The sequence below is a fragment of the Drosophila ananassae genome, chromosome XR, assembly GCF_017639315.1.
Source record: "Drosophila ananassae strain 14024-0371.13 chromosome XR, ASM1763931v2, whole genome shotgun sequence".
Lineage (NCBI taxonomy): Eukaryota > Metazoa > Arthropoda > Insecta > Diptera > Drosophilidae > Drosophila > Drosophila ananassae.
Genome location: NC_057932.1, coordinates 6,276,977 through 6,299,962, shown reverse-complemented (window position 1 = coordinate 6,299,962; position 22,986 = coordinate 6,276,977). Strand labels below are relative to the sequence as shown.

The window sequence follows — 22,986 nt, the reverse complement described above, 5'->3', positions numbered from 1 at the left end:
GATAGAGGCCAAAGAGATGCTGGGATGGCGAAGCTCCCCACTGAGGGACAACATCCGGAGGCGAGCGGCGCCGGTGTAGGGGGAGATGCCAAGGGACCGACCCCCAAAACGGGGCCCACTATGGGACCACCGAACGGTGTGGGGGGTAAGATCCCTGAATCGAGCTCCTTTCGCACCGGCAGCACCCCTAAGGAAGGCCCCGGTCCGACGACTGCTGGCCCCCTGCAGCGGAAGGGCTCCTATAAAGATAGGAGGAGAGCGGCCTTCATCCTGATGAGGGCAGACCCATCGGCGGAGTCCAATCCCGATCAGGCTGAAATAATAAAGTGGGCGAGGGAAATCCTGCCTGACTTTCAGCCAGCAAGAGCGGGAGCCAGATTGGACCCAAAGAAGCCGACAGGAGTAGGCGACTCTGCCAAGGAGAGTGCACAGAGTGCGAAAAGGCAGAGGTCGACCGACGGTGGAGCGCCCCTAGCTAAGAAGAAGAAGGTGCAGACACAGAGTAACAGATCCTTCGCCGAAGTTACCAAGGGCAGGACCATCATTGGGGTCATTGATAATGGCTCCAAAGATGGCCTGATCCCCAAGGAGCTTTGGCGTAAGGTAGTGAATGTGCTGCATGGGCGCTTCATGGAGGAGATGCTCAAGAGCGGAGGACCTCCACCGGACTGCGAAGACGCAGGGTGGTACCAGGGTAGCATCAAGGTGATAGCGTGCCAAGATGCGAGGTCTGTTAGCCTCTACAAGCGAATGATTGCGTCGATTGGAGAGGTCTACCCAGGAGCCAGACTGGAGGCGGTGGACTGGGACAAGATCCCCAGCAAACCGAGGGCCCGCGTATGGCTGACAGAGAAGCCGGCGGACCCTGCCACCATTCTGGCCATGCTTAAAATGTGCAATTCCACACTCCCTACGGCGGACTGGAGGGTCGCCAAGGTGGAGGAAGCAGTGGTACTGAGAAGGCAGGTTGTCCTCACTCTAAATGAGGAGACTGCGAAAATCCTGGAGGGTGCCGGTAGCCGTATCAAATACGGGTTCGAGCACGTTGCGGTGAGGATCTACAAGTCGGATGCGAAGAGTAAACCTGGAGGCATCGACTTGGAGATGGACGCACAGGAGCTAGACTCGGGGGAACCGACCGAAGAGGTCCGCCCAGAAGGAATGTCAGATGTGGAGGAGGACATTCTGAAAGGGTACACCTCAGAGGAGAGTGACCTGGCGAGGGCTTATGGTGGCGTCGGCATGGAGGAGGACTCATTGCTGGGCTCCGACACCGAGGCGGAGGTTACTGTGGTGGAGAATCTAAAGGATGTCCCTGACATTCCTGCAGATAAACCTCCATCACAGTAAGGTGGCTTCCGCCGCCCTCCTGCTCCATCTTGCAGAGAATGGAGCTGACGTGGCCCTCATCCAAGAACCCTGGATCCACGGAGACAGGATTCTCGGTCTGGGGGCGTCGGACTTCAGGCTGTACACAGCCGATGTAACAGGTAAAAAGCGAGCATGCATACTCGCAAAGAAAAGCCTTAATACCTTCTTGCTACCAAATTTCAGCAATGAAGATCACGTAGCCGCATCGATAGAGGGCCCAGACGGCCATCTAAGAATATGCTCGGCATATATGGGTCACGACCACCTAGGACCTCCACCCCATTCGCTACTCAGGCGGCTTGTGGAAGACAGCGAAAGGAAGGACATCGACCTAATAATAGGATGCGATGCCAACGCTCATCACAATCAGTGGGGAAGCACTGACACAAACGAGAGGGGTGAGTCAATCTTCGATTTTATCCTCACCTCTAAGCTTCTAGTGGGTAACAGAGGTTCAGAACCCACCTTCGTAGTCAAGAACAGAAGGGAGGTTCTTGATGTCACATTATTCTCGCACTCCCTGGCTGATGCAATCACCAGCTGGAGAGTCCTTGACAAACACTCATTTTCAGACCATCGCTATATTGAGATAGTAGTAAATTTTGAAAACTTCACCAAGCAAGCAGTACGAAATCCTAGAAAGGCAATCTGGGAGCTCTATAAAAATATACTAGATAGATCCTTAGGCGAACCGCCTTCGGAGACCATAGAGACCTATGAGGGGCTCAACGCCATGGTAGACAAGCTTATTGCGACTAGTGCAAAAGCTTACCACAAGGCCTGCCCCAAAAAAAGAATAGGTAGCAACAGATCGAAGAAGCCTCCGTGATGGACCTCGTCTTTAGCCCCGTACAAAAAAAATGCACGTAGGGCCTTCAACCACGCGCACCGTACCAACACAGACAAGGCGTGGGAAACCTATAAAGCTGAACTCAGGCGGTATAACAAAGAATTGCGCAAGGCAAAGAGGGTTGTCTGGGCCAATTTCTGCACCAACATTCAGGAGACATCAGAGGCCGCCCGCCTAAGAAAGATTCTCTCTACTACAGCCTCTACATCGCAGGTTACATTAAGAACACGGAGGGGTGCTGGACAACCTCAAGCCTGGAAACCCTGGAGACCCTTATCAACGCGCACTTCCCGGGTTGCTCATCGGAAGGAAAAACCCAGGTGATGCGTAGCCAGGGTCACCAAGGCTCGCTCAACTACCTACTTAGTGACAGAAACCTGAAATGGGCAATAGACAGTTTTAAACCCTTCAAATCTTCGGGACCGGACGGTATTCGACCAGCTCAGTTATCCAGAGCCGGTATTAACCTAAGGAAATGGATTAAGAAAATCTTCAGCACAGTCTTCACTACTGGTATGATACCAAAGGCATGGCTGTGCACGAAGGTTGTATTCATACCCAAGGCGGGGAAACCATCCCACTGCACCCCCAAGGACTTCAGACCTATAAGTCTGTCTTCCTTTCTTCTTAAGACTATGGAAAGACTCTTAAGTCTCCATCTACAACTTAACATTAACCCAAATGACATCTCATGCTCTCAGCATGCTTACAAAAGGGGCCAATCAACAGAAACAGCCCTGCACGATATATGATCGCCGAACAAGCGATTAATTTCAAGGAATACGCACTTGTGGCTTTTCTAGACATAGAAGGGGCCTTCAACAACATTTTACCGTGCTCAATAATCGACGCACTGACGGGACTTGGAATAGACAATCGATCAACTCACCTAATACGGCAGATCCTGGTTAACAGGAGTGTCGAGGCTACTCTTGGAGGTTCGACTATTCGAAGATACGTCAAGAGGGGCACCCCACAAGGAGGTGTACTCTCACCACTACTCTGGAACGTGGCGGTTAACAGCCTACTGCGATCCTTAGAGGGTGGCGGATGTAAGATCATTGCGTACGCGGACGATGTTGCTATTGCCTTCGTGGGGAAATTCCCACAGACGCTATGCGACCTAATGTCAGGGAAGCTCGAAGTTCTGTCGGCCTGGGCGCAAAGGAATGGGCTGGGAGTCAATCCGTCCAAGACAGAGCTCGTGCTGTTCACCAGGAAGTACAAGATACCAAATCTAAGGCTTCCGAAACTTCTAGGGGAATCACTAGTTCTTAGCGATAGTGCGAAGTACCTAGGCATCACTCTAAACAGGAAACTGGACTGGAAGCTAAACACCGCTGATAGGACTAAGAAAGCGGCAATACCTGGAAGGCACTCTATACCTGCCGCAAGGCGGTAGGCCTGAAATGGGGAATGTCCCCCAAAAAAGTCAGATGGTTATACACAGCGATCATCAGACCAATCTTATTCTATGGAGTTGCCCTGGACAACTCCAGCCAGCCCTGGACAACTCCTTATGCAGGGACAGGTTCAGTAAGACGCAGCGCATAGCGAAAGTCTGTACAACAGGCAGTCTACGCACTACGCCTAGCGACGCCCTAGATATCATCCTTGACCTACTACCAGTAGAACTGTTGGGTGTAAAGATAGCCACACTGGCCGCAATAAGACTGCGAGAGGCGAATCAATGGAGCAAGAATAGTTTTGGTCACACCAGACTGAACCTACATCACTTCATGCCTGAGGGGGGCACGGACTACTGCGTGCCCATCGACCAACCCACCACTAATTACAGAATCATCATCCCCTCGAGGGAGGAATGGGACGCCCGGACACCGGGACCATCTCGGTGAAACCCTTGCTCCAGCGGCAGCACAAGGAGCCCTAGCGGCTCAAGTGGAAGCGAGGGGGTATTCTATGACCCCCTTGCATCACCGCCCTAACCTAACCTAACCTACACCTCCTCACTACACAATCGACCCAATATTGGATTGGGATTATATTAAAGATCTGCAGTTGAAGCCTTTTCCGCACTTGGGGTTCATGGTAATTTAAGAAAAAAAGACCCTACCCATAAAAGATACCCGTTATGATGCATTGAGATCAGAACTTCAACAGACACTCCTGTTTACTCGAAATGTAATCAGTTTCCTATGACATTACAACATATAAACAGATCAATGAACAGAGGCCAACAGGCCAAAACCTTCGCTTCTTAAGAGTTTTGGTGGTACTCAGCTTGCCACGCTGCGGCTGTCGTATAACATAGCGAACCAGCTGCAGGAACGAAACAAGATACGCATTGGGTTGGTTGTTTGCCGTATACGAAGGAAAGTTGATGAGATGTGTTAGATGCATGGACTTTGGCCACACGGCCAGCAAGAGCAAATCAAGGCGGACAGTAACCAGGGAGACTTGTTTTATCTGCGGCGAACAGGGCCATCAGGGTAAGGACTGGCGAGAAAGATCGTTCCATCCTGGCGCACTCTGTCCTCAGCCGCTCAAGTCCGGCCTTCAAAAGCGCTCTTGTCAAGGAAAAAAAGGCTAGGCTTACACTAATTCAAATAAACTTAAACCACTGCGAAGTTACGCAGGATCTGCTGATCCAGACCATTCGCGAGAAGAACTTCGCCAAGAGAGGGAGCGCTAAATACGTGCTTCACAGCAACAAATCGACGGCCATCTGGTCCCCAGGTCTCCTGGGCTGGATCACTAGCTGGAAACGGCTTCGTCCGAGCCAGACTCTCGACGGGGATATGGATCTACAACTGCTACCTGCCGCCGAGACTAACCCTTATGCAGTACGCGCTAATCTTCGACCAAATTGTCTCTGACGCCAGGGATAAACAGGATGTCATTATCGCCGGCGACTTCAACGCATGGACAGAGGAGTGGGGCTCGGTCAGAACAAAGCCTAGGGGTCGTACCGTCCTTGATGCGCTTGCTGCCCTAGATATTGCCCTGCTCAACGTGGGCTCACAACATACGTTCAACAGAGCGGGCGCAGGGTCAATAGTCGACCTGACCTTCTGCAGTCCCTCAATTTTCCGAAAATTCACTTGGGGCATCAGCGAGGTATGTACAGGCATTCATTTGCGAAGTCGGAGTACGCATCCCTCGAATTCAAGCCACGCAAAGCACACATGGCTCAACGCCAATACCCTGCAGCCGTTGATCTTTTCCAGGGCTATACAGGACCTTGACGCCCTTGATGAAGACTGCATCAGCTCCATCATGAGCATGCGTATTTCGCAGCCACTCCAACTCCATCAGAGAGCGAGATCCAGACCCGAAATCCACCGCAGAACGCAGGAGTATGCCGACGTCAAGAAACTATTTAAGAAGCTCATCAGATCAAGGAAAAAAGGTGGCTTCCTTGAGTTGTGCGACTCAGTGGAGCAAAACCCATGGGGCGCGGCTTACAAACTAGTGGTCAAGAAGATAAACATAACAAACGCCATTGTGACTCGCGAAGCCAAGAGGATGCTAGAAATAGTAAACCATCTCTTCCCTACAGTTACTACCCCCTCACGGTTGACCTCGACTGACCCGGTAGAGTGGTCCCCAGAGCTAGATGTACACGCTAACGAAGTTCTTGAGCTGGCGAAAGGCATGAAGTTGGGAAAGGACTCAAGGCCCGACGAGCCCGAACGTCACGAAAACTCACAAGGCTACATGCGGTGTTCCCCAAGGTTCGGTGTTCGGGTTATTATTGTGGAACATTATGTACGACGGGGTCCTAAAACTGGATTTCCCAAGGCGTTCTAAGGTCATAGGCTCCGCGGATGAAGCTGAGGAAACTGCAAACGCGGCAATCGCTGTCATCCAACTGTAGCTAAGCACTGCTGGCCTGTGCCTAGCTCTCCCGAAAACGGAGGCGGTGCTCTTCTCCAGCCGAAAGTGAGTGGATTCCGCCATGATTTCTGTGGGATATATAGGGATCGGCTCTTCCCAGATACCTCGGTGTCATGCTAGACACAAGGCTCAGCTATAGAGAGCACTTACAAGAAGCGAGCAAAAAGGCGGCTTACGTCTATAGGGCCCTTAGCAGAATCATACCCAATACGAGGGGACCCAAGCAGGGCCGTAGGCTCCGGTTTCCACAAAATTCCGGATAAGGCGGCACTAGTCATCGCGGGTACCCTCCCGGTGGAGGAACTAGCTCAAGGGGCTAAGGAGGTCCACTCCGAGCTGAGAGAGTGCGAGGGGGTACTGACGATTGTGCTCAGGAGGCGGAAAGGAAAAGGCGTTTCCGGCGCTGGTAAGCCAAATGGGCTTCCTCAACAAAAGGCCAAAGAAACGTTCCAGCTAATCTCTGATGTGAAGCGTTGGATGCAGCGAAGACATGGCGAAGTAAACTTCTGGCTAACGCAAATCTTAACTACTTCAGGAGCTAATTTGCACAGGTTCGGCTATGAAGAGGATCCATATTGCCCCTGCTGTGGCGTCGACGAGACGGCGGAGCACGTTCTGATAGCCTTCCCACGTTTTCGCGCCAACAGGGAGCGTTTTAGGCTAAATGAAGTAGTTTATTTCCCCCATTGTATATTTATAGTCCCCTCCTGTATCTCCCCACCCCCCCAATAAAAATAAATACCTATGATGAAAAAAAAAAAGGGCCAACAGCAAAAAATCTCCACGCACCAAAGTCCAGAACAATTTCACCAAAGTCCAGAACAAACATAATTTGCATCACCCACAGTTTCCACGGTGCACCTAAGAGAAGAAATTGATCAAATTTTACCATATATTGAAATATGTTGGCCATATAATTGCGTTGACCATCATTGTTTTTAGTACACATCATTTTTAAAGTGTATGAGTACCAGCTAAAATAAAAAATAATAACATTGTCCAGAGTGGATCGTCCGTATAAAACTAGATGCATCAAACGAAAAAAAATTTCGAAAGGTCATTGACTACCTTTAACTTAATAGGGTCACTATTGCGGACAAATTCTTTATTAAATTAAAAAAGTGCTAACCCAATTGGAAACAACAAGCTCTTCTCCGTTCTTGACCTTAAAAACGGATTTTACCAAATCCCACTTGAAACTTGAAAAGGACATTGAAGAGGCCGCTTTTTCTGTCTAAAATTCCAAATATGAGATAACACAACTCCCATTTAGCTAAAAAAACGCACCATCAATTGTTCAGCATGTGCCAGAAAACATCTCTCATGAAAAAATGAATAAAATATTTTACATCTTCATTGATTATATAATCATCTTAAAAAACGATAGCGATTCTCATTTTTTTATTTAACGCAAATCTTTAAAACTCTACAAGAAGCCAACATAAAGCAAGGTTGTGCCATTTTGAATCGTTCAGTGACATGGCAACTATAGGATATAGTCGACCATTCCAACTTATAAACTGCCTGCAAACAAAAGAAGGATGTGAGCAAAGCTTCAAGTTGATAGCTCTAAAACTGAGAGACAGGTCCAGGGTCTGAAGTGGGTAAAGGTTCCACTATACAGGTACTATTGGTACCACTAGACAGGCGATTGTATTAGAAAGATGAGCTTCCAAGAGCGCATCCAAGAATGACAACTTCATCCGGCAAACAAAACAACGAGCGAGCCGCCGCCCTTCGTCTCGAAATCCTTGATTGATAATGAATCTTGGACAACTATGTAATGCTATGTACCTTGACCCACTTGGTTAGCTGTTGGTGGTCTTTGTGGCAGGGCAGCTTCTGGAGGATGAGCAGATGCTTCATAAGGGCCCGCATATGGCCATTGAATCGGTTAGACAATTCAAGATTTCGTGACAAATCGCGAAGCTTAGACGCGGAACCTGGTTTATCTACTTATGACTGGAGGATCTCTTTGAAATGAGCCTAAAAGATTAGGCGTCGATTGCTGAACCGGTTTTTTAGAGATCAAGAACCAAATCAAATTTAGATGCTGACTTTATTAATTTCTAGCGCTCTCACTTTCTCCAGCGCTGAATCTGTCAGCAAAAAGTCATCTAAGCTTCTCCATTTTAGTCACGTAAGAATGGCTGGCAACGGTTGTTTGAAACAAGGAGCAAAACCCGCCACTTTTTCTCCAAGCATAGCTCTGCTCTGCTTCTTCAACTTTTACAGTGTTGCTTATATTGTCGCTAAGTAGAGATTCTCATCTCTATTCTTTGCAATTTGTCTGTGCGCCTGTGGGGCGTATTCTTTATGTCAGCAGCTGGACTTGTGTTTCGTTTCTGATCCTGAGGGAATTACTCTTTCCAGAACTTTCTTTCACACTCTTGTGGTTTTAATTGAAAATAATAATAATCTAAAAAAGTTCGTTTCTTCCATTTGACTGACTTTATGAAATTAAATTAGTTAATTTTGGAATTTGATTGGTCCGATCTACTGGAATGGGCAGATGTAAACATTGCCTTACAAAAATTTAATTACACTTTGAATATATTTTTCGACTCCGTTTAAATATTCGTTCGCTTCAATTAATCCGCCTTGGGATATAAAGCACCTATTAAATTTAAAGAACGCCATGAACAGACTTTTAAATAAATATAAATCATCTGTCTGTAAAGTTAGTTTTTCGAGATACTTGGTACCTCGATCCAATCGTGTGTCTTGAGTCCTCAATACGGAGTATATCGAGATCACATAGAATATGTACAAAAAAACTTCCTAACTTTCGCTCTTATGGGACTTAATTCGGATGCAAATCTTCACCTCCTTATCATAGTAGACTTTTATTAAAAAACTTACCATCATTAACAAACCACAGAACGATGCTGGGTGTCATTTTTATACCCTTGCAGAGGGTATTATAATTTTGGTCAAAAGTGTGCAACGCAGTGAAGGAGACATCTCCGACCCTATAAAGTATATATATTCTTGATCAGGATCACCTCCTGAGTCGATATGAGCATGTCCGTCTGTCCGTCTGTCCGTCTGTCTGTTTCTACGCAAACTAGTCTCTCAGTTTTAAAGCTATCGAGTTGAAACTTTGCACACACCCTTCTTTCCTTTGCAGGCTGTATATAAGTCGGAACGGCCGGGATCGGTCGACTATATCCTATAGCTGCCATATAACTGATTGATCGGAAATGCCATAACTTTGGTGTTTTTTAAGTTAGAGGGTTGGGAGTTTCTACACATGTTATATTTGACCAAAATATCTTATGTACAAAATTTCATAAGGATCGGCCGACTATATCCTATAGCTGTCATAGAACGATCGAAATTGGCATAACTTTGGTGTTTTTTAAGTTAGAAAGATGGGATTTGGTACAGATTCTATTTTGGGGAAAACAATCTGATCTGCCAATTTTCATAAGGATCGGCCGACTATAAACGATCCGCCATATATCTAATAAAATAAGATGGGTGGCGCCACCTAGCGGACTGCGACTGAACTGCAAGGGTATATCAACTTCGGCTCCGCCCGAAGTTAGCTTTCCTTTCTTGTTGTATATAATCTTATTTATGGAAATGTAGACAGCCGCATTTACTACCACGATTAAATTTTACGATTAAAAACGGTTAAACGTTCCTAGTAGAAGGACTAGAAACTTCCTTCCTCTACTCCTCAGCCATTGTAGTTCAACATATGCCCAACATGATCCGTTCAGGGTATAATGTTCGGACTATAATGGTCTCTACCACATCTTGTCACTTTGCTCCACTAACAATCTTAAATCGCTTATATTAAACGCCTTATCTGTGCAACACTCTTCCTCCTACTCCTCGCTTGAACTATCTCGGATCTATTCCCACGATTCGAGCCGTACGTTACACGGCAGCGTCCCTCAGTCGGTTGGACGGGAGGTGGGCTGTACGTATGCAGTGGGAACCGCGCAAAAAAAAAAATGCAGAATCAACGTCTAAATAAACATTTTGATAATATTACTGATTTCCAAATTGGCTGTACACAGTATAACTATGACCTTCCCCTACACCCACCCCAAAAATTGGGGAATTGGGTTGGGGACCGTTTTAAATGCAGACAATGTTCGATGTGTTCTAATTGCCTCAGATCTTTGATCGATAAGGGAGTTTATAAATGCTTGCAGACCATTGACCGGGTTTTGTACCACGATGCGAGCAGTGCCGGGAACCACACTTTTTGAAGCAATTTCTCGAAGGGAAATGCATCAGAGTATGATGGAGCTGACCATAAAGTGGACCACTTTTATTGCTGGTGCAGCGTGAAAAAGCATACGACTTACCAAACAATTGATACCTAATTTAGCCTTTCTTTTTACGCAACGTAACAACGTGATAACACGTGCTATTAGGGCGATTCTTGATTTTGTAATTTTTGACTAGTCGACGATTTAAGAATGACTGCAAATCCGTTTAAGATGGAACGGTGGCACCGTTTTCATAGTGGTGCTCCCTGGCATATTGGGTCTTCTTTGGTAAGTTCGGTGCTACCTAATGCGGCAACCAGTGCTGCTGATTTCCATCCAAGGCTTGTACGTGGCGAAATGTAGCTAGGAAAACAAATCGAGGTTAACATCGACCGAATTATGTCTATATTATCTCTTTGCAGCCTGACCAAAGCATTGATGACGTTCACGAGGTGTGAGAAAATGAGAGAAGGATTATTGTCCCTTTGACCATAATTTCCCAAGCCACTGGAAGAATGTCATTATCGCGACTTATTGGCAACGACTTTTTGAAATAGTAAAGCTTCTGAACAATACTCAATATATTCGTTTTGTTTATATAGCTTTTAAAGCCTTAATAATGTAGAAACTGACATTTGTGGCACTTCCGGATCGGCACCTCCTGCTATGGTCCAGCCGGCCACTTTCATCGGCATTAATTGATAACTCACAAATGAATCAAGATGTTTCGATTTCTTTTTATTTATTTTTTTTGAATTTTTATAAGTTTTATATAGAATTAATATTGGACCTTATGTTTAATGTCTAAAGGCGGTTCTAAAATAGATAATGCTTAAGTTTGTATTATACTTATGATATTTAGTTAATTGACAAAGCTTTTTTATTGCTTTTGATCTTCGTTCTCCTGTTCAAAATTGTATTCTAATTTAAACAGCCATCAAAATCTTATGCATTGCCGATGCCTTACCTAGGGCCCTCTTCGTTTAATAGCATTTCTAAAACTTTAGGTGGAAGTTTAATTGATGGTAGCTTCTGAATGCCTATATCCAGGTTGACTGACGAAACTGGCAGACACTACAAGATCAGAATGTCTACTTTATTATACATTTGTTCGTCAGTATAGAGTTATGCGGCCACTAAGTCGAACTTGAACTCGCGGGCGTAACAGTAGGTCCCGCTGTCGTAGTCAAAGAACGTATAAAAGTTCTGACTAAATGTTCCTGGATTCTGCAAGGGACTGATCGGGTTGACCAGGCGCTTGCTGTGATCAGGCTGGAGTTGATGTAAAATACTTGAAGTCCTAGGTTGGTTCTCCTTAAGTACAGATGGTAAGGGGTTGCGGATGATTCCGTATCGGCCGGTCCTAGGTTAATTTTAAGAGCCATACCTTGACACCCGCACCTTGAGTAACGAACCGATTTACTCTGTATTCGCAACTATCTTTATTTCAGAAAAACCATTCTTATATAAGATGCTAAATTATACATAAGCTAAGTCTTGGGATGGTAAATGTTATGAACGTGTTCCCCCAATGTTAATGCCAATGTCACCCTCCTGTGAGTCTGCTGACTCAGATTCCTTGTTCTTGCATTTCGGCTTAGCTAGCTGGCCTTGTTTGCTTCGGTCAGTCGGTTATTCTTCCCGCTGATATTGCTATTACTAGATGTGGCAATAGGTTAGTGGGTCTGATTATTGTGTGAACACAAATAAAAGGCGAAAATTTCAGAAGATCTATTTTTTTTTTAAAAGCGACAACCTTAAAGTATTGAAAAACACAGGCAATTTTAAAATCGGTTTAATAAAACGCGTTCCGGAATTTTCGGATCGTATATAGTTTACCGATCCTTATGAAAATTTCGCAATCAAATCAATTTTCTAATAAAAATGTTAAGACCGCCTTTAGAAAAAGCCAGGTTGTTCCATTTCCGATCGTTCAGTTTTTTGGCAGCTATAGGATACAGTCGGATATAGGATACAATATTTATTACCTTTAGTTATTATACCCTTTGCAAAGGGTATTATAATTTTGGTTAAAGGTGTGCAACGCAATGAAGGAGACATCTCGGACCCTAAAAAGTATATATATTCTTGATCATGATTATAAAGGCTGGTATCGGATGGATTGCTTATGCTGTTTTGAAGCGACTGGCTCTAAAACGGTCGTGAAGAAACGGGTAGGCTTAAGGACTGTAATGGGGCAGCGCTCTTACTCAGCGAGAGAAATGGGTGGAGAAATTTATAACCGGGTAAACTCTGCAAAAACTCCCGAATAGCTGGTCCTCGGTTCCTCACATCACTCAGCTTGAGTCTTCTTTTTACATCGAGGCTCAGACCAGTGAAGTTTAAAATTTAAAAAACTAAAGCCACATAAAAAGTGAGAAATAGGTAAAGTGTGAAAAAATTGGAACTTAGTCAGTTAGCACAGACTCGGAAGGGACGCGTTTATAGGAATAATAGTTAATATTTATAAGAGAGGAGGTACTAAGTCCGCAGATTTTTTATGGCTTGGCATGAAACAGCATCGCTCTCAAGTGCGAAACACCTAGGGGAAAGCGGCAAAGCTCCGGGACCAGATCAGTCCGCGGTCCATAATCAACGAAGTCGCGACGAAAGTTCGGGAGTATAGAGATCCCTGGTGCGACTGCAGGGAGGTCTGCCTCGGCGCATGGAGATTCCAGTGTCGTTTCTAAAATTTTTGTAAGTCAGCAAAGGGAAAAAATGTGTTATTAGTGCGATATTGAACGAGACAGAAGTGAAAAAAGCTCCAAGCTCCTATCCATGTTGGGATGAAGGAGTTAGCGAGATGGACGGAAGCGGCGAAGGAGCCCCATTGCAGTTTTAGTCACTAAAGCGAAATAGATGACAGCACTCGGTGGATCATCTCGGAAGTGAAGGTGCGATGGAGCATAGTTCCCAAATGTTCCCCAGAGGATTCATTGAACTCTAATAAGAGAGATGAGAGGGATAGCCATAAGAACTAATGAAATCATTGTAATGAGCTTCTTTTTAAGTTAGGTTTAATGAAATAGGAGAAAAAAAATGGAAAATTAGGGAATAATTGTGTAATTGTAACAAAGTTAAATAAAAAGAAAAAAAATTCCCTAATTAGGAAGTCCTCCGGGAAAATGGATATGTTCCATGGAAAGAATTATTATTTTTGGTTTATTTCTGTTTTGTGAGTTAATTATTACACAGCGCAGCAGCCAGTGAAAGCTTTCCACCTCAATAATTCTTTTGTTTGCTTAAACCTCAATAACTCTACATTGTAATGTCTTTATTGAAAATTTTATACATTTCTAGGATAAGTTTTAATTTTTTACTTTTTTTTAACACCTAAACCCATTGCAGATGAATTCTATTTTTAACGATTTTTTTTTGTTTTTAAAAACTTAGTTTAAAATATCTTACCACATATTTCAATATTTTTACCATCCTATTTTCATTACTTAATTTTTCTAGTTCTCAAAATCGTAAATATAAAGAAACAAAGAAAAACCCGGAAAATGTTACTATGTTCATTTTAGTAGTATTTTCTATTCTAGTAGTATTAACTATTTTATAATGTTTGCTTAAAATCACAATTTTTGGATTTCCTAAACCCGCCTCGGTAGCGCAATATAGTGAGCAATATAGACCAACAAAGGGCAACGGTAAATCGTACTTCAAGTAGGAATGCCTCCCTAGAGCAGGTTTTGGGAATTAACATGCCACAGAGACCCACTACCTCCAGATCCCTAAGCTTAACATCAGATATTAGAGGGGAACTTCTCACTGTTATTTTTTTTTTTTTCTTCCTATTACTCCGCTTGGGAGCTTAGGGCATTTACAAGGACTTTGAACCTGACTCTGTTTGGTGCAGTTTGCTTAGCGTAATCCCACGTGATGTTGCTGCGGGATAATTCTTGTATTATAGTACGCCGCCAGGTAAGCTTGGGGCGGCCCACTCTTCTGCTTCCCTGTGGGTTCCAATCCAGTGCCTTCCTGACTATGCTGTCTGTTTTCTTCCTGAGTGCGTGACCTATCCATTTCCATTTTTTCTTCTTGATTTGGTGATGGATGGGAGCCTCCCCCGTGTTGCGCCACAGGTCACTGTTGGAAAGTCTCTTGGGCCAGAATATCCCACATATGATCCTGAGGCACTTGTTAATGAATGACTGCAGCTTTGTCATCATCCTTTGGAAGGTTAGCCACGTCTCAGCTCCGTACAGAAGAATGGATTTTACACACGCATTGAAGATCCGGAGCTTTGTTCTTCTACTTATTTGCTGATTTCTCCAAATGCGGTGCAATCTTCCGAATGCAGATCTTGCCTTGCACAGTCTGCTCTCTACATCTTTTTCCACTCCACCACTGGATGATATTATGGTGCCAAGGTAGGTAAAGTGGTCGACGAAATCGACTGTTTTACTGCTGATGGTGATGCTACCTTGGGGTGATAGAGGGCAGCCTTGCTTGACGCCAGTGTTCGTCTGAAAAGGTGTACTGATTTTTCCGTTGTGCAGTACTGCCAGGTCCGCATCATCATACATAGCTCTTACTATGTTTACGATGTTGATTGGCACTCCTTGCAAGTGCACGCCATATCGCCGCCCTGTCTCTTGAGTCAAACGCTTTTTGGAAGTCGATGAATAGAAGGTATAGTGGCGAACGCCATTCCACGGCTTGTTCGGTTATTGTGCGTAGCGTGTTTGCCTGGTCTACGCAGCTCCTAAGTGGTCTAAAACCTCCTTGTTAATCTCGAATTGTTGGCTCTAGTTTCTCCATAAGTCGTTCGTTCAGCAGGGTCGCTAATATTTTATAGCTGGTGTTCAACAGGGTGATCCCTCGCCAGTTGTTACAGTCACTGAGGTCTCCCTTTTTTGGTAGCTTAACGATTACTCCTCTCTTCCAAGCGTCAGGAACTCGCTCACTTTCCCATATATCTTTGAAATGCGGGTGCAATGTTTCGGCCATTAGTTGCGAGTCAATCTGGAGGAGTTCGGCAGATATGCCGTCCTCTCCAGCCGCTTTGTTGCTCTTTAACTTCCTGATTGCATCTCGTATTTCTCTGATTGAGGGAGGGGTTGGGGGTATCCTAACGCTGCTGTTGGGTACGATACTTCTGAAGTCGGGCTGTGTGTTGCCTGGTTGCTCTGTACAGCTGATCTCCATGAAGTGTTGCCTCCATCTCTCAAGTTGAGCATCGTCGTCTACTAGGAGCCTACCGTCTGAGTCTCGAATGGGTTGGGTTTGCCTCTGGTAGCTTCCAGATAGTTTGCCTATCAACTGGTACAGTGAGCGCATGTTGTTTGTATTTGCTGCTCTTTCTGCGTTTCCTGCAATGCTGTCCAGTACGGCTCTCTTGTCGCGTCTAGCTGATTTTTTCACCAATTTGCAGAGTTTCCTGTGTTCTTCTCTGGCTCTGCCGTCGTGATCCGCTATCGACTTGAGTCTATTCCGTCTGCTGATGAGTTCCCGTTCCCATGTGTCCGCCGAGATCCATTCAGAGCAGCTGCGTTGTCTCGTGCCAAGCATCTCCTCTGCGGTACTTCTCAGTAGTCTGCAAGTTTGTTCCCAAGGGCAGTTCCGCTGTGGTGTCAACTGTTCGCGTAGTGCTGTTGCCATTCTGGAGGATAGGGTAGTATCTCTGAGTCGATGTATATTCAGGGGGGTCGGTCTTCTTGTGGCCCTGGTGGCAGTGTGCTTTCGTTGGAGTTTGATTGAGATCTCTCCAACTACAAGCTCGTGGTCACTGTCTATTGACGCGCCTCTCCTATTGCGTACATCTCTCAGCGAACGCCTCCATCTCTTACTTATGCACAGGTGGTCGATTTGGTTGCGGGTATTTCCATCTGGAGATGTCCATGTATATTTATGAACTTCCCTGTGGGGAAATACTGTTCGTCCAATGACCAACTGGAAGGCCTGGCATAGGTCGATCAGCCTGTCTCCATTGTCACTTCGCGTGCCGATACCATGCCGGCCCATGATTGATTCCAATCCGGTGTTGTTGGGGCCAACTTTCGCATTGAAGTCACCCATGAGAATCTTGATGTCGCCTCTTATGACCTTGTTGAGAGATGAGATGAGTGCGTTGTAGAAGTCGTCTTTGATGTCATCGCTGGCGTCTTCTGTTGGGGCATAGCATTGCACGATGGTGATGTGCCTGGCGTTGCATCGGAATCTGGCGGTGATGATTCTGTCAGAAACGGGATTCCAGGAGATAAGTGTCTGCTTAAATTTCCTCGACACATAAATCACTGTTTCCGCTGTGCAACACTAGATTACTTTGTGATGTTGTTGTTGCTCCCTTCCCACTCCATCTCATCTCGCTGATGCCAGCAATTGCGATCTGCATTCGGTCCATCTCGTTCTCCAACTGCGCCAATCTGGATGGCTCCATCAGAGTCCTAACGTTCCATTGTCCAATTCGTGTCCGTTTCAAGATGCGAAGGGTCGTCATCGGTTTTGGAGAGTCATTTGGTTCGATTGTACTTGTATTTGTTCTTGTAATCATTGTTATTTTTGTTCGGCCCGGTGATTTTGGCCGGACGCGACTTATCCCATGTAGTGGGGCTGCCACTTGTCGACATCTGGAAGTTCCGCTTTTGACTTTTTTTCATAAATATCATGCGAAATTATAAAATTCATAATTTTTTTTATTTATCGGGGGTCGGGGTCGGGATCGAACCCACGACCTCTTGTTTGGTAGGCAAATACGCTACCGCTGAGCTAGCAAGAGGCCATTATGAATTGCTTACAATTACGCAGTATAAATATTACAAGCCGAAAGTGTAGGGTCATGCACTTGTCATGAGTGGGAATCGAACCCACAACCTCATGCTTAGCGAGCTAGCGTGCTAACCGCTAGGCTACGAGGCCCCCCCACTCACTCGTAGCTCACTGTTATGCGGGAATGAAAATATGCTAGTTGAATGAAAGGCCTCTGATTATTTTTGGCCTCATCATAAGATTGTAGGAGTAGTGCGATGGCAGGAACTTTGTGCAGCCTTAAGGAAGCAATTCCGAGAGAGAGATAAGTAATCGTTTGAAAGCTTTTATGATTCCATTTTAAAGCTTACTGACCGACTTAGCCAGCCCATATCCGACGAAACACTTGCGGAAATACTGCGGCGCAATTTACGTCCAGAAATTCAGCACGAGATTCTAAATTTAAACTGCGATTCCATAAAGAATTTGAGGGATACGGTTAGAAAAAGGGAATTCTTTATAGAGGAGATGCGTAAACACCACGGTTACCAAATACCTTTAAGAAAACCAATAAGTGAACTTTGCAAAAAGGTGGAAGGCGACAATGCATCAGAAAAAAAAGGGGAAAAATAACTTTCAGAAGAGATAGGTGAATTTTGCTTGGTCTGTTGGAACTGCAGAAACGAAGGGCATAGATACCAAGATTGCGCATCAAAACGGAAAATCTTTTGTTATGGTTGTGGTCTTCCTAACGCTTATAAACCCTCTTGTGAAAGATGTACAAAAAACTCCCACAGGAACACTGCAACACCGCATTCCACAGCACGTGTTCCCAACCGACAGTCAGGCTTGGAGGACCAGCATTAGGTGGAGGAGAGGGAGCGCCTAGTGCAGAAAATTACTCTTCCGGAGATTTGGGTTTGGATGTCTGGCATACTAATCTGGAAAAGTTCCAGTAGATATTTATTTAGGAAGAGATTTTTGGACAGCTTACGACCTGTTGCCGCCGACCCTTGCTGCCTCAGAGATGCGGAGCAGCACTCGATATCGAAATGACAGCAACTTAAATTAGAAAAAGTTCTCATCATTTGCGTTATCGCCAGCAGCCCTCCATATCAAAATGACAGCAACTTAAATTAGAAAAAGTTCTTATCATTGACGTTATCAGGACTGGGTAGGACCTTCGTTTTGATGCATAAAATAGACACGGGACAGCGAAGCCCATTAAGCAACGGCATTTCCCAGTATCGCCGGCCATTGAAAAATTGCTTTATGCCGAGGTTGATGGGATGCTAAAATAAGGGATTATTGAAGAGTCCGACAGTCCGTGGTCTTCGCCAGTCGTACTGCTCCAAAAGCCAGGCAAAGTAAGAGTGTGATAGCAGAAAGGTTAATGCAGTAACGGAAAAGGAAGCATATCCGCTTCCCCAGTTCGATAACATACTTAGCCGGTTACCCAAGGTAAATTTCATAAGAAGCCTTGACTTGAAAGATGCGTTCTGGCAAATCCCCTTGGATCCTCCATCGAAAGCGAAAACTGCATTTACTATACCAGGGCGGCCTTAATATCATTATAAAGTTATGCCTTTTGGTCTCTGCAACACTCCACAAGCTATGACGAGGTTAATGGACAATGTAATACCTGCATCACTTAGAAATGGGCATTTGAGAGGTTGATGGCTATGCTAGAAGACAAAGCAGCTAATTTTAGCTGGGAGGACTCTCAAGAGGTAATCGGAAAGAAAGCAGCTGAAACATTGGGAAATCAGTATAAGAAGAATCAACGACATTACATCCTTAGGGCGCGCGAAGTATCTTATAAGGTTGAGCAGGAAGTATTTCGGCGGAATTTAAAACAGAGCTGTTTTTAGGCAGGTTACAATGCTTAGCTGGCTGAAGATTTGAGTGGAAAACTTCGTCAGATATTCGTCAGGCTTAGCTACAAGCTGGTCAGCCTTGTGGGTTGAGAAGTTTAAAGTCTGATTTTGTAAAGGCTTGTATCGGATGGATTGCTTATGCTGTTTTGAAGCGACTGGCTCTAAAACGGTCGTGAAGAAACGGGTAGGCTTAGGGACTGTTAGGAGCAGCGCTCTTACTCAGCGAGAGAAATGGGTGGAGAATTTTATAACCGGGTAAACTCTGCAAAAACTCCCGAATAGCTGGCGGGTCTTTCTTTTTACTGGAGGGTCTTTCTTTTTACAAACCATAAAAACCTAAAACCATATAAAATGTAAGCAGCAGATAAAGTGTGAAAAAATTTGAACTGTGTCAGTTGGCACAGACTCGGAGCGTTTATAGGACAGGAAAGCACAGGAAAGCGTTTATAGTAATAATAGTTAATATAAGAGAGGAGGTACTCGCGTATTTTTTTATGGCTTGGCCGGCCTGAAACAGCATTGCTGCAGGTGCAGAACACCTAGGCGAAAGAGACAAAGCTCTGGGACCAGATCAGTCCGCGGTCCACAATCATCGAAGTCGCGACGGAATTTGGGGAGTAAAAGACCCCTGGTGCGGCTGCAGGGAGGTCTGCCTCGGCGGAAAGAGATTCCAGTGTCGTTTCTAAAATTTTTTCAAGTCAGCAGAGTGAAAAAAATGTTTTCTAGTGGGTTAGGTGTATAATTAGGCACCATCCTTTTTCTATTGCTTAATCTTACTTAATCTTAATTCTCAAAATCGTAGACGTAATGAAACAAAGGAAAACCCGGAAAATGTTACCATGTCCATTTTAGTAGTAATAAACTATTTTACAATTTAATTTTTAAAATGCTTAAAATCCTACTTTTTTGATTTCCTAAGCCCGGTAGTGCTTGCCAACACAGGGATCGTGGGAAAATGTTAGGTAATTCGGAAAAGCCATAATCAAGGAAAGGAGGGCATCGTTAGCTCCTAGAACACAAAGGAGTGATATATTGACCGATTCTACGAATTTTTCTTCTTCTTTTCTTTCTTTCTTTTTGAAATTTTTACATTTTCCAGTCATACCTCATCCGGTAGCTTATTTCGTCATTTTGTTTTTTCGCACTATTATTTAAATTAAATAATAATAAGTCCTGTCAAGGCACCCATTATTGGCCAAACCCCCTAACACCACGCCATCGACGAGCCAGAGCCGGAACATCCAGCCTGCTTGTTCATTACCCATCACAGGATCACCTCCTAAGTAGATATAAGCATGTCAGTCTGTCCGTCTGTCTGTAACAAATTTCTAAACAAACTAGTCTTTCAGTTTTCTCTATCCTCTAGCTGGACTGAGTCAACTATATCCTCTAGCTGTCATATAACTGATTGATTAGAAATGCCATAACTTGTATGGATGTACGACCGCATAGGAGCAGAAAATGATTCTTTACGATGTATGCATAACGATAATGCATAACGAAACCAGTTAATATTGAAATTTTGACTGTGAGTGATCTCAATAGAGATGGTAGCCAATCTGTGTATGTTATTTCCCAGAAGACAGAGAAAACAATAATAAAAGCAGCTTTTCCCTGCAGACACTCGCAAGCTGACAAGAAGTTGCACAAGAAAGGCAAGCTACAACCCAAGTGTAGCATGATTAGATAAAAATAGATACATTAATGAATAAGGAAAATAAACTTAAGTCATAAGTTATAACGTATAGCCGAGTGCACGCATTTTATTTTTCGTCGTTTTCGCAGTATTACTGCAAATTATAATTTTTTATTTTTTATAATAAAAAATTATTTATTAATTCGCAGTGTTAGCTTAAAATAAAAAATTTAAATAAAAATAATATTTATTAAATTTATTCATTATAATTATTGTCGTTTTTGCTTTTCGTATCGAAATTAAAATTAAAATTTTGTTTAATTTTATTGGTTAAAAAATATTTAAATAAATAATTTTAAAGATTTAATTGTAATTCATTTTAAAAATAATTTAAAGATTTTATTTTAATTTAATTTTAAAAAAAATTTTAATTTGCATAGATTTCGCTTCATCTTAGAAATAGAATGAGTAATAAACCCAAGCATAATTCCACGACCTTTAATGATTTAAAAAGAAGATTATATGTTAAAGTAAAAAGCATTCGCCGGTTAGAGGAACGTTTGGAAGCTGTATCACTTCCTTTAGAAAAGACCGAGCTAGAATGCAGACTTTAGGTTTTAGGCGAGACAATCCAGATCAAGCAATTAGACGAAATGGATGAATTTGGAGCCGAGTTGAAAGAATTTGCAATAACCACCAAGGCAAGGATTATGTCCTTATGTAATGCCTTCAATACAGCTGAGGATACAGCAAAGCTATCGCTAGTCTAAAAAGAGTCTATGATAACGAATGTCTCATCTTTGCGAACCAAATAAGTAAATTGTTCAGCCTTCCGAAAATTTCCCAGCCGTCTACGTCGTCGTTAAGGGGTCTCATCGACACTGTGTCATCGATTTATGGATTATTATTATAGGAGGAGATAGGAGATAGGATAGGAGATGACACTAAAATTGCAAACTCTATGATAATATACCAGAACATTTTCCGCTGAAAAGACTGGCAAACAAAAACAGGAGAAAACTGGGTTAGCAACAACTTAATAGAAGTTCGTTGGCTTGCTCCTCTGCCAACACCAAACTAGCTAGCAGTTATTGCAACGCTCAAGACCATTTTTTTGCTCAGTGCAGTCCATTTGCTCGCTTTGCTGTAATGCAAAGGTTTGAGTTTGTTAAGTCAGAATCTCTCTGTTTAAATTGTATGTGAAAAGGTCACACCGTAGCGAAGTGCAAATCGACTAAGTGTCAAATCTGTGCAAGATCGCACCATAAACTTCTGCATCGATTTACAGTGACTGAAAATAACTTAGCGTTACCACCACCACCTAAAAATTCTCCTCCAGCATTAACGAAAAATGTTAATGTTAAAATTCTCCTGCTGGAAAAAATGGTGAGTACATATTGGCCCGACCATTACTTGACTCAGGGTCACAAATGAACTTCATTACTGAAGATCTTGCTCAACGCTTACAAATCCGTACGGAGGAATCGTGAATCAATTTGTTGGGAATTGGCCAATCTAATTCACAAGTAAAGAAAAAGATACACAAAGATACACATAAATGGTAGTGAGTTTCCGTTCGACTTTTGGATTTTAAAAACAATTTAAGTTTTTTCAAAACAATCACCCTGACCAGTCAGTGAACGTGTAAGACCCTTAGACCCCTTGAAAAAATTCTGGTCATTGGAAGAAGTTCCATCTTCTTAAAAGATGTTGTCGCCGAACCGGAGTTGTGTGAGGAACATTATCGAAAGACTACTAGAATACTGCCTTCAGGTCGATTTGAAGTCAGACTTCCACTTAAGTCAGGTCCAAGCGTTATGGGCAACTCATTTGAGATAGCCAAATGCCGTTTTCTGTCGCTCGAGAGAAGATTATCTCGAGATCCGAACTTAAAAATATGTATTTGGAATTTATGAAAGAATACGAATCCCTAGGTCATATGTCCCCTGCAATGATGTTCTTGCTACTCCATACTACGTAAAACCCCACCAGTGTGTCTTACGGCCTCAAAGTACAACGACCAAACTACGAGTCGTTTTTGATGCATCCTGTAAGACCTCCACACAGAAATGATTAAATGATTTGTTGACGGTGGGTCCAACAATTCAGGAAAAGCTGTACTCAACTCTTCTTCGGTTTCGGAAATGTTTAAATGATTTGTTGACGGTGGATCCAACAATTCAGGAGGAGCTTTACTCAAGTCTTCTTCGGTTTCGGCTAAACAAATTCGCTCTGATAGCCGACATAAAACAGATGTTTCGACATAAAACAGATGTTTCCAAGTAATGGTGAATGAAGCAGATGGGCGATACCAGTTGATAGTGTGGAGAAGAGATCCATCTGAGTCCTTGAAATTGTGCAATCTCAACACCGTTACATATGGCACTGCACCAGCCCCATTCCTGGCCATAAGGTATTTGAAGAGGTTGAGTGAATCCGCGAAAAATATATTCCCTCTAGCTGCTAAAGTTAGTG

General features: G+C 43.9%; 1 protein-coding gene across 1 annotated transcript; it reads right to left on the bottom strand.

Annotated features, from left to right (window-relative positions):
- Positions 1–14,105: 14,105 nt before the first annotated feature.
- LOC123257659 lies at positions 14,106–14,837 on the bottom strand. The gene has a single exon (XM_044717482.1). It carries the CDS (start codon positions 14,835–14,837, stop codon positions 14,106–14,108), a length of 732 nt encoding a protein of 243 aa, XP_044573417.1.
- Between the last annotated feature and the right edge of the window lie 8,149 nt (positions 14,838–22,986).

Bases quoted from the DNA above. Each gene is read 5' to 3' on its own strand.
- LOC123257659 (XM_044717482.1), bottom strand. From the start codon at position 14,837: ATGTATGATGATGCGGACCTGGCAGTACTGCACAACGGAAAAATCAGT.